The sequence below is a fragment of the Hydra vulgaris genome, chromosome 06 (genome assembly GCF_038396675.1).
Source record: "Hydra vulgaris chromosome 06, alternate assembly HydraT2T_AEP".
NCBI lineage: Eukaryota > Metazoa > Cnidaria > Hydrozoa > Anthoathecata > Hydridae > Hydra > Hydra vulgaris.
The window spans coordinates 29,020,001-29,032,737 of NC_088925.1; the positions used below are offsets into that span (position 1 = coordinate 29,020,001).

At 28.7% G+C, this 12,737-nt stretch overlaps 1 protein-coding gene across 2 annotated transcripts in view; it reads left to right on the forward strand.

Moving 5' to 3' along the window:
* Nucleotides 1-12,289, forward strand: part of LOC136081761 (uncharacterized) — a 26,634-nt gene extending 14,345 nt beyond the window's left edge. For both annotated transcript variants that reach the window (XM_065799811.1, XM_065799812.1), the window contains 2 exons: nt 11,823-11,963; nt 12,068-12,289. In XM_065799811.1, coding sequence (XP_065655883.1) covers nt 11,823-11,963; nt 12,068-12,211 — 285 coding nt within the window. In that variant the 3' untranslated portion in view covers nt 12,212-12,289. The remainder of the gene's footprint in view (nt 1-11,822; nt 11,964-12,067) is intronic.
* Nucleotides 12,290-12,737: the final 448 nt, after the last annotated feature.

A 12,737-nucleotide genomic window follows, 5' to 3' on the forward strand; every position in this document is an offset into this window, starting at 1 on the left:
TGTCTGAACACTCCATGCAATTTCTTGTGGGGAATTTTCAATTTGAAAACTCGAGAGAGACTTAGTAGTTTTTCCTTTTAGTATAAAATGTGGTGGAAGAGACTTACCGATTGCATTGACACAAGTCAATACTCTAATTGTTTCCCGGTTACCTGATTGACAACAATGTAGATACTTAATCCTTTTTTAGCAAATATTTTTCCAGGACGAAAATGAAACTTTTTTCCTGTCTCATCCATAATCCAAATGTTTTGCGGTTTCTGAAGTAGGTTGTTTTCCATTAACATATTTTTACCTAGCTCGCACACTTACGTTGGGCCAACGTATGTAAATACATCGTCAACGTCAGCTGTTTTCTCCGATGCAAATACAACATTGAACTAATGTTAGTTTTATCGCATTTATATAATAAAAACCTTAATAACGACGTAATTTAAAATAGTTAGGAAAGTTACGATAGTCCAACGTATGGAAAAATATCGCAAAAGTTGGTTGTTTTCCCGATCCAAACCCAACGTTGATCCAATATATAGGGATCAACGTTGATCCAATGTATATGGAATAACGTTGATCCATTGTTTATAACCTAACGTTATACCAATGTGTATAGTTTAACGTTGGATTATATACATTGGATCAACGTTGATTTATATGCATTGAAATAACGTTGGATTATATAGAGTGGATCAACGTTGTGTTTGCGTCGAGAAAAGGCAGATATACAAATATATATTTGTATAACTTATTAGAATTATTTTTAATTCAAATATTTCAGTTGATTATGAAAATATATTTTACTTATATATTTTCCTCTTTCTTATATAATTAAAATAATTAAATATCAAGCCGCAAGCAAAATAAACATAAGTAATGTGTCTTTAATCAGATGCTAACTTCACAGTATAATAAGTATATACAAATGTCTTCAGCAATGCCGATCCATCAAAATGGTTGAAATATGTAAGTATTAGAATTTATATACAACCATGTATTCGTTTAAATATATAATATTTTAATGTGTTTATATTATATATATTCTAAAATATTAAGCAGACAAATTAAATCCGAAAAAATTGAATATAATGTTGTACAAATGTAAAATATAACATTAAATCAACTTAAAATACAACGTTTCGCCAATGTAAAATACAACGTGGTGCCAACGTAAAATACAACGTTGTTTTTTTGTTGTTGGCGACGTCGCATTTGTAACCAAAATGATATAAAAACAACGTTGGCGGTTGATGTTAAACCAACAGAACGCACAATGTTGTTCTAAGGTTTTATATATATTTCGACACTTAACAAACATTCATACACTGATGTCTAATAGCTGCTGTACTTTCTGGTTTACGTTTTTTTGTAGGAGTTCCGTTCTTGAAGGATTTTTTATGTTTTAAAGCAAAATTTTCAGCATACTTTAAAAATTGCAATCAACCAATCCGATTCCTAAAGCTGCATGATTAGATGCAAAATCAATTAGTTTCTTATCTTCTTTTTCTAAAATAGAAGGATGTCCAGGCTTTGCTCCCATTTCCGTTACTCCAGAAAGTCAAACTAGTAGCAAACGTCTTGAATTATCAAAAGCTTCACATGCTGCTCGCTATGAAACTTCATTTTTAACAGCTTTAATTGCTGATATCATTGATTCATCATTCCATAGACGGTGTTTTCTGCGTTTGCTACTCTGCTGTTCAATTTTCGTTGAATTTTCTATTTTTTAGTTTGTTTTTTTTCCATTCTAAAGTAAAGTATAAAAAAGTACTATAAAAGTTTAATTATAAAATGGTTATGGCAGTCTAAAAATAAATATTTATGTTTCTATGATTATATCATATACATGCACTCTTACATTACAATCATATACATATACTTTTATGCACACGTTACATACACACAAGATTTAGATAGGCAGGGGCTACTCTGGACCGTTTTTAACAGCGTCAACCGTATTTGGGCGCCGCCCAAATTAAATTTTGAGGACCTTTTTCTTTTTTTTTTTTTTTACGTTTTTTACGGCAAATATTGTTTTTTTTTCGCGAAGAAAAAGCCGATCTTCCGTTAAAGTTCGCCGGAACGAGACAGTACCGCCGCCAAAAATTTTTTGGTCAAATAACATTATAGAAAATTTAAAGCAAAATTTCAAAAGTGGATTTTCAAAACAAATAAATAAGGCCAAGGTCAAGCCATTAGGAGTGAGGTTGAAAAACTGTCTAATGTTTCAGAATTAGAATTTATCATGGCTAGATATAGAATAATGGCTAGAAAATGTTGTAAGATTGTATAGAGAAAATTTACAAGAAAAAAATGAACTACAAAACCTTACACAAAGTAAGCAAAAATGCATTTACTGTTTTAACAATATTATATCATAATATTAGTTGCAATTTAAAAGATTTGCGAACGCAAAATGTCTAGATGTAATCAGAAAAACTTTGATAATGCCAAACATCAAGTTTACAGAATATAATAATTATCAAATTTAAATAAAAGGTACTTTAAACTGTATATTTATAAATTATAGAGTCTAAATATTTTATTTTTACTTTAAAGCAATCAATACAACCCTGCATTAAAGATTTTTTTAAAAATCAGAATATGGATGCAGCCAAATATAGGTCAGTTTACCCTAAATAACTAGCTATGTAAGTAGAACGGAGTACCATAACGGCGTAAAGAAAACTATCGAAAAAATAATAAGTGTTTTTTTAAATTGTTAAGTCCTGACATAAAAAACAAATTATTATAAAAACAAATATCAAATATTGTAATTTGATAAGCTAAATAATCTTTTTTGATGTGCTTGAACCCATAAAAAGCAAACCAACAAGTATCACTCAATGATTTAATTCTTAATAATGGTGTATGATGATTGAGTATATCCCATCAGCATGAAGATGCAACAAAGAATTCATACAGTCGTTGAATAACATCAAAAAAGGTTATCGCTTTAATGCAACATTGAGCAGCGTTGTTAACTACTAGTTTACGGGTGTGGGAGCTGCAAGGAACATTTTAAGCACAACGGTTTTTTTTTCCTCCATACTGCTCCCATCACCATAACCCTTAAATTTAAGTTGTTAATTGACAATAAAAAGTTTTAAGGTTGATTTATCAAAGCGTGGCTTGTAGCTTCATCTTTGGTCTCCGTTAATGTTGAAAATTCCAAATTCTTTCACTTGTAAAACGCTACTTCACTTGTGGAATGCTACAAGTATTGTCCCAATTTATTTTTGTCGCGTCCAAAATTATTTTTGTCGAGTCCATAATTATTTTCGTCACGTACATAATTATTTTCGTTATAAAAATACTTTGTTTTTTAAATGTTTTACAGTAAATTGAGAAAAAATTGAAGCTTAATTTAATCACTCCGTTGAATGCTTTTTAACACCCACTCACGCATATTAGAATAACAATTACCGAAAATAGTATTCGGTAAAACCTGCTAAAATCTCAGTAATAATGCTAATCATTTCTTGTAAATTATTAGGTTGTGGTTGTATTTTTCTGAATAGATTTTTAACCACGCAAAAAAAACTCCTTGATAGGATTAACTTGAGGGCAAAAAAGCTGGTAAAACTAGATACTACTTTCTAAAAAAAATTTAAGAATGGTGGAATAGCGCGTCACTTAAATCAGATCTTAATCACTTAAAGTGATTATGGCTATTTTCGATCACTTAAACCTGGTCTCAAATCTTGTTTGATCTACTCGTTTATGCTAGCAGCATTAAAGGCCCAAACTTTAACTTTAAAACCAAAGTATTTTTAGGATTTTATAACAGTATTATATTGATCAATAAAAAAATGCGTTTACTTATTAATCGATTTTATATTGAATCTTTTAAATATTAAAACAGATAACCTTATCATACGTTTTGCAAATACAGTACAGCGTTTTTACCATAATTAACAAACCAGCACACGTGACTTGAAGAACTGCATCAGTTATTGATGATATCATTACTATTTATTACTCAAACTCTAAAACACACAATGATATTATAAAAATTGATATCACTAACCTTTTTCCATTTTTTTAAATAACTAATTCTGAGAAAACAAAAACAATCTCAACTGTATTTGTAAAAAGAATAAACAAAGAATCATTTGGCAAGTTTGGCCACCTTTTACATGAGGTAAATTTAGAACTAATGACTAATTGCAAGCACGTAAATAATGGCTATACTTTTTTTATTCACCCATTCTTTAAGCCAAATGAAAAGGCTTTTCCAAAAGTTAAAATAATTATTAATTCTAAAAAATTGCTATGTCCGTGGATGACCAAAGGACTCATTAAATCGTTAAAAAAGAAACAAAAACTGTACCAAAATTAAAAAAAAATGTAACCACAGAAATAAAAAAAAATATATAAAATATAAAAACTCCTTTGAAAAATTAAAAGAACTATAAAAAAATAAAAACAATTAAGTGTGCGGATCTGGATGAAAAATCATTCAACAGAACATGCAATAATTAATCTTGCCAACCAATTTTTAAATGGTTTTGGAAATTATAGTTGTATACTGGGATTTTTTGTAGATCTAAATAAGGCATTTGATACTGTCAGCCGCTGGATTCTTATCTACAAACTACTCAATTACGGAATAATTTACTCTAAATAAAAATGACTGCAATGTTATCTAAAATATCGCAAACAAGGAGTACCTTGTAATTTAACATAGACGCGGTTTGAAACAAATGACGTAGGTCATATTAGTGTAAGGCAAAACCATTTTCATTATTTCAGTATCAGTATCAGTAACATAATACACATCTACATAAATGCAAACCTTCGTCGTCAACAATTTGGTACATTCTAATAATTCGATATAAAAAATAAAAAGAAATATGCTTAAAAACAAATTTAGTAAAGGTAATAGACATGTTAAGACATAAAAATGTAAACAATTAAAATGATTAAAAAGAATATAATTTGAAAGATATGATGAGATGTAATAGAACGAATATAATAGAAATGTGCTTTTTTAAATGTCTGGAAATTCCAATCTCAAAATTCCAGAACGCAAGAAAACTTACAGCGCACAAGCAAAACTGCGCATCACGAAGCGTTACAAAACAACCGAGAGTAACGAAAGCGAAAACGCATTTATCTTCGACATTACATTATTACTAATTACATTACAATTAGCATATTCAATTAATTACATTATGATTAGCAATTTTAATTAATGCCTAAAATTCAATATTATATTTATTGTACGCGTCTAACTCATTACGCAACTAATTATAAAATAATTCGTTTATTTACTAATATGAGCAGTAAACATATCTGGACATAAAAGTCAACTTGTCTTAACTCCATTTTTTGTGAATGAGTTAAACATAAACTTGATATTTTTGTCGCATATTCCGTCTGGGCCATATAGCCTTTTAATCGTTATTTATTATGGTTAAACAGGAAACCACAATCAATTAAATCTTAAATCTATTTTATAAGCCAAAAAATCTTAAAATAGTTTTTTTACTATACTATCACATTTATACTTACAAAATAGTATCGCATTTTGCTACCAAAAATGCTTTAAATTGGCCTTTAAGGGTTACGTTACGTTTATAGTTTTAAACGTGACATAATTTCATGTTTGTAAACAAAGCTCACCGGACCCGGATCTTGTTAGTCTGCTCAACCTAGACCATTTCTATATTATTTGTATGGCCTCTTTATTTCAATAGTTTTTAGTAAACGGTAATTTGCTATTATTTACTAAAAACTCCTTTTGTTACTCGAAATTTAATTTTCTTAAAAATTTTGCCGCTAATAAAGAGGTCCCTCCCCTTATTTTGTTTTAATGGTGGCCAGGTGAGTTATTTTTATTAAGAGTAATCAAGTTTTTTGATGGAGATCTTTTAACAAAATGATAAATTGTAAGACAATGATTTACAAATATAAGAACTTTTTCCTTCTTTCCTCAAAAGTGTTGCAAATGCAGACTAAGCTAATTAATTAGTTAAACACGTTAATAAAACTTAGGTAACTCGATATTTGATAAATGCTCAAAACTACAATACTCTCCATGTTTTTAAAGGTTTTTATTTTGTTTTTAGTAACAACCCCCCCATTTACAAAAATTCCTTTAAGATACGTACAACAAATTATGAGGCATAAAATAGAGAAAATATAAAAGAAAATTGAACTAATTGCATATATTTATTAACTATATCTTTTTAACTAACACAAATTAACCATAAAAGGAAATCAGATTTATTTTATAAATCGTATAAATGCCTCGAAAAAAGAAAAAAAAAAAAAACACCACATAAAAACTGAAAATCGATTTACATATTTATAGTAACCTATTTTGATATTGCAGTTAGTATAAACATTTATCGAAAATGTAACTATAAAATCTGTTCCGAAGTTTTAAGATATATTTAAGTTTTAAATTAAGATATAAGTTGCATTTTCAGCAAAATGTTGTCTTGGCTTTTAATAAATAAATAAAAGCAGTAAGTTCCAATAATATAATTACCTATTATTCATTTTTTAAAATAGACACCAACGGGAAGGTAGGCTGAGCTGTCTATCAACACAAAACATCACAACAATAACACTACGACAATAACACAAAACGATAGCACATAACATATTTGCACCCTTGATCCTAAAATACAGTGAAAATAACAAACCAAATTAAAATATGAAAGGCAAAATTAAAAAACCAATTTAGAGTGAACTATATTTATCTTTTTACTAAATTTTAATAAAGTATATTTGTTTTTGTATTCAATATTAGTTATTCAATTACTTCAAATTTATTAAAGACATTAAAGCACCCTAGATTTAAAGATCAAGTTTGCATACTCTCTCATCCAAACTACTCTAAAAATCAACAGACATTATTATGTGTTTCCAAAATAATTAGAAAAGGCTAGACAACACAACCTAGCTCTAAAGCAGTAACACTGCCTGGCACTAAATGCTGCCAAGTCACACCTCTGCTATAAGTACACCACTTGGTTGGCAAGTTTATTAATCTTGCTCAACATAATGCCAAGTCACACCACTTTAAAAACACGAAAACAAAATAATTTAAACATATTTACCAACTGTAAACAAATATGACTATATAACACATAAAAACAGATTTTATAACAATATTAAATGACAGATATATTTATCAAAAACTATGAAAAAAAAAAACAAATAACAAAAAAAGTCATACATACAACATGTACTCACAACCTACAAACAGTAAATTTTCAAAATGAAAATCTAATGACTATAAATTAAGAACATTAGAAAACATAACATTTGTGTAACACTTTTCACATCCCATACCTTAAATGAGATGTTTATTAATTTTGAAAAGCAAACTATTAAATGCTCTAGTTCTTGAACATGCAACATATAGTTGACCATGAGAGAAACACGGTTTTTGAGATATACACTATCAAACGTTTGACCGTGACTTTTATTAACTGTCATTCAATAAGCCAATCTGAAAGGAAACTGACGACATTTTAGAACAAAAGGTAAATTAGAATCTGATGGAGCCAACTGAATTCAAGGAACAAAAATCCGTTTACCACCAGAAACATCTGTCCAAAACCACTGCATCCAAATAATTATTTTGAAGAGCACAAACTTTCATTCGAGTATCATCAGTATTAATTTGATCAGCACTTAAATAAATTTTGACCTCACCCGGCAGACACTTAAGCATTTCTTCATTAATTGATAATGAATCAACATTCGTTGGTGTTAAAATCACGCATTTAGAATAATCATTTTTTCAGCATCTCCAAAAATCTTTTCAACAATCAATTCATTTTCTCTAATAACGCACTAATTCGGTATTTCAATGCATCCTTTAACAGGATCCTCCTCTTTGACAGGTATTGCTCCATTCCCAAGTTTTAGTAGCCATTGGTAAAATTCTCCTTTTCCATCTTGTACTCTCATATTTTCAGTTAATGAAAACTTCTGCACCCATTGTCACTGTTAAGAAGATTTTATACATGATACTACTATTTCATCTGGTTGTTCTCTTTTCACAACAGGCAGAATTTGCCTAAAAGCACAACCAAAAAGAATGACTTTTCCTTCAATCGAAAGTTGTTGATGCAAATATCTTTTTAGAACCTATCAATTGCATTTAAGGCATGTTTCATCAAGCAAAAACAAAGTAAATTGTCTTAAATTAAACCATGTCATTGAAAAAATAATTGTCTAACTGAAAGTTTATAATTGTATGACTGAGATAATATAACATGATTTCTAACCAATGTAGCACGTTCAGGGTTGTGAACCAATTGATTATGTCAAACACCATCATCCCTTGGAAAAAATAGATTATAAACCATAGAATCTAAGTTGGCTGACATACTTGATATAGTTTTAAGAGGATGACCTCTTGGGTAAATAAAAACTTCCCTGGAAGCAGGTGGAGCACCAACTTTACCATCAAACACAACAGCAACATCATTATGTAAAGGGAGATTATAGCGATGGCTACCTTGCCCTTCAAGTAAAGACATTTTTACAACTGACACTGAGCAACCTTCTATAGCTGCTCAACAAATTTCCTCATCTTCCACTTCAGCCGTGTTTTTAAATACAAGAGCAAATGGGTTCTCTTCACTAATAATAGTTTGCAATCGAAACATTAAATCGTTTAAGCAAAGATCATTACCACGTTGTTGCATTCTAAAATTTACTGCTGCAAGTTAATCATAGATGTAGTGTTGACAATATGTTGGCGGAACATCTTGATTTGGCCTAAGATTACCCATACGATAAAAAACTTGACCACATATTCTGAAACATGGTGGCCCGCGATTCATGGGTTGAACTACATTAGCCGTAAATGAAGCAAAAGAAATACAGGCATTATAATTTCGAATATATTTAAAAAAGTTCAGATTGACATTTCCATCTGCACAATTTCCTCTAAATAAATCTTCTGGAAATGGTAAAGGTTGCGACAAAACTACCATTCCATTATGGCAACATAAAAAATGCGTTTCATCAGGAAATTTCTTAGCACCTCAATGCTGATAAATATAATTCATTTCTCCTAAATAATTATAATCTGGAATAGTATTACTCCTTGCTATACAATGCATTCTTTTGTATCTAAGTATATAGTTGACTATTAATTTCATCTCGCTTGAGCCTATCTCTTTCATTCCTGCAACGCTCAACTTGTCTATTAACATTTCCATTTTCTAAACTATTATCTGCTCCTAGCCTAATGTCATCCATTTAAGCTTCACTTTAATTGAAAGTAGTAACAAAACATCTTAAAAGAATCTTGAAGATTGTGATCTAAATAATTTTTTTCCTACTTTAAATAGCACACACAAATAATTTTTAAATATAAGAACCTGTTATTTAAAATAAGTTATACAATAATCTTATGACTTTTTAAAAAAAAAAAAACATATCAGCTAGGAGATGTTTAAACAAAAAGTTAACTTCTAAATTTAAACACATTTATAAAACAATTATATAACATATATTAACACATACACAAACAATAAAAAAACACTTTGCATTATTATAAAAACACATTGATAAAACAGCTATAAAGTACATATTACTGCGTACACATACTTATCAAAAAAACGTATATGCAAACAATTTTCCAAAGGCCAAAATTTTCAAGGCTAAGGCCAACAGTTTTATGGCCAAAACTAAGGTCAAGGCCTAAATTTTTTGCCTTAAGGCGAGGCCAAGGACTAACAACTCTTTTTTAAATAACCTTTTTTTTACTTGTGCACTGTTTAGATATAATTCTCGTCTATAAAAACATTGTTTATATAAATCTTGTTTACATAAAATCTTTTATTCCACAAATTTTGTGTGTTTAAAGCTGTCTCTGGGGGCATCCATAAAGTACGTACGCAATAAAACTACTTATTTAGAACCCTCCTCCTTGTACGAGCCAGTATGCTATATATCTACCCCTCCCCCGCTGCCTACGTACGCATTAATTATTACAAAATTACCCCATAAATTTTTCAAAACATTAATGATAAAAAAACTTTTTTTAAATGCAATGCTCTGTTGAAAAAAAATAATCAAGGTTTACGATGGATATAGAACGAGAGATAGTCCAACCATGAGTTTTTTTTTCAATACTTCCGATGCCTCATTTTGATCATCTTCAATTTCCGAGAATCTTAAATTATCCCGTCTACTTTGATATTCCAGTTTGTCTTTAACCTCGTTGTTACTTTTATTAATAAATTATTATTTATATAAGTAAATCATTTAAAATTCATAAAAAATACACATCTTAGTAATTTAAATCTTGAAAACAATTAATTTGGAGAAACCTAGGAACGTAAAATTAAGTTAAATATAATCACCTATTTGATTTACTAAAGATATTACTTTAATGGTAAGAAAATTAGAATCACTACATACGATCCATTTTCTTTGCTAAAGATGATTTTTCAAAGTAACTGGTAGAGTTACTTTTTGAAGAAAAAGTTCTTCAAAAGGTGGTCAATGCCTTTTTTGTTATTAAAAAATTTATAATCGTAAAAAATTATTTAACATTTAGTTAAATTAAATTCTAAATAAAGATCGAAAATATTGAGAAAGGAAAAACTTTAAACGGTACAAATTTCTTTGACTTTTATTTAAAGTTAAGAAATTAGAGAGTATAAAAATACTTTCAGTTTCAAAAATTTTTGTTGATGGTGCCCATTAATTTCTGCGCAACTGTAATTGTCATTTTCTTAATTATGGGTTACCATGTCTTCAACAGTTCTTGTACTGAAATAACACTCTTGCGTGTTTAAAGCAAACATCCTTTGCCAAAAATCCCAACGTTTTTTGATGGCAGTTTAGTGGATTGCACTTTTTTGGTACAAAATTAACTTTTCTTAATTTATACTACTTTAAAGGTTTTTTAGCGTAGCAACACAAAGCTTATTCTCTGTTAGATAAGCCTGGGTTTCTTTCAAACCACTGATTTATTGTTAAAATTTTTTTCTCCTGATATCTAGATCATTCGATCAATGAAGTCTTCTTACATCATTTTATAATCCTTCGAACAGTAGATGTAGAAATTTTAGTAGCTTTTGAGACTCGTTTGTAGTTCCATCTAGATTTTCTTCATGAATGCGCAAGATTTTTTTCCGATTTTTAAATTGCTTTAATGACATTTTAATAAATTATAATCTGAATTTTTTTTTTATGTCTTTTGACAACTACTACCAATACTTGTTTAAAATATTAATATATCTTTCTTTTTAATGTGATAATAGTTTATTTTTAAAGTTGTTTCTGTTTATCATTTTTTTCGATCTCATGCAGAGGAAATAGAATTTTTATTTGCTATTACCATTGCTAAATCTAAAACAAGGTTTTTCTGTTAGGCTATAAAAACAAGGTTTTTTCTATTAGGCTATAAAAACATATATTTTTAAGTTATTTTGTAGTCTTTTTCAATTAGCATGAGTAAGAGCAAATTGAAATAGGTTTCGTATACCCTTTTAAATTAAAAAAACGAATGTTTTTATGAAAAAAAATTCTTAAGGAGTTGGCTGAAATTTCGTATCAGAGTGCAGCTGTATAGCACACCCAGTCGCCGTTATGCAGGGTTTCAAGAATGAAGTGAAATTTAAAATAAACAAAGTAAATATCAAAATATATTTTCATTAAGTTTGTAATAAATGCATAACATTTAATACTATTTAGTTTTTAAGTTTATTTGTTTGATTCTTAGATTAATATACAAAAACCAAAGCTTTATTATTTTTTATGAGTTTTCGAAAATTTGATTATAAATTAAAAGTTGTTTTATAATTTTTGTTTTTTTAAATCTATTCATACTATAATTTAAGCCTTATCATGCAACTACAAATCAACTACCTGCAGAAGTAAATATAAGACAACTTCCAAGTAATTATAATACAGCTGCTTGGTTAACTTGTTTTTTCTGCTGTTGTCCGCTTGGTCTAATGTCAATCATTAAATCTAATGAGGTATTTAAATTTGTATTTATTTATTTTTATGTGTTTAATAAATTAATTTCCATACTTATTATTTAAGAATGAGTTAAACCAATTTTAGTTAAACTATTCTTTAGGTCAATAAAGCTATTTTGTTAGGAGACATTACAAGAGCACAACTTGCTTCTCAATCTGCTAAACAATATGCCCTGGCGGCTGTGATTTGCGGAATGATTATTATCATTATAGCTGTAGTTTTGATATTTTTTGCACCACGTTAAATTTTTTGAATGTCTGTTTATAACTTTTGGCCTTGTAGCCTACTTGCACAAACAATATAACTAATCAACTATTTAAAACGGATTTTTTATTATTTTTACCAAGTTTAATATAGTTGCACCAATAAAATTTAGTAAATAATAAAATTATAATTTAAATTATTTTTTTGTACGATAATGTTTGCGGCATCATGAGAATATATATTTTTTTCTATGAGATTTAAAGTAATACAAAATCTAAGGGGAGCAAGAAGAAGACAAAATTGCCTTATCACTATGCCCCATTAAACATGTGGTTTTTAAAACAATTAAAAAAAATTTTAATTTACAATGAATAGTAAAGTAAAAATACTTCAGCAAATAAGATTTCCATTGAATAAATTGAGAGAAAATAATAGAGACAGGTATTACAGGTATTTTATATAAATGAGTATTGAAGACTGATTTTTTATTATGAGTTAGTTAAACAAATTACACAGAACGGGTGTGTTCCTTAAGCCCATTAGTAGACAACTTTTTTTACAACTGA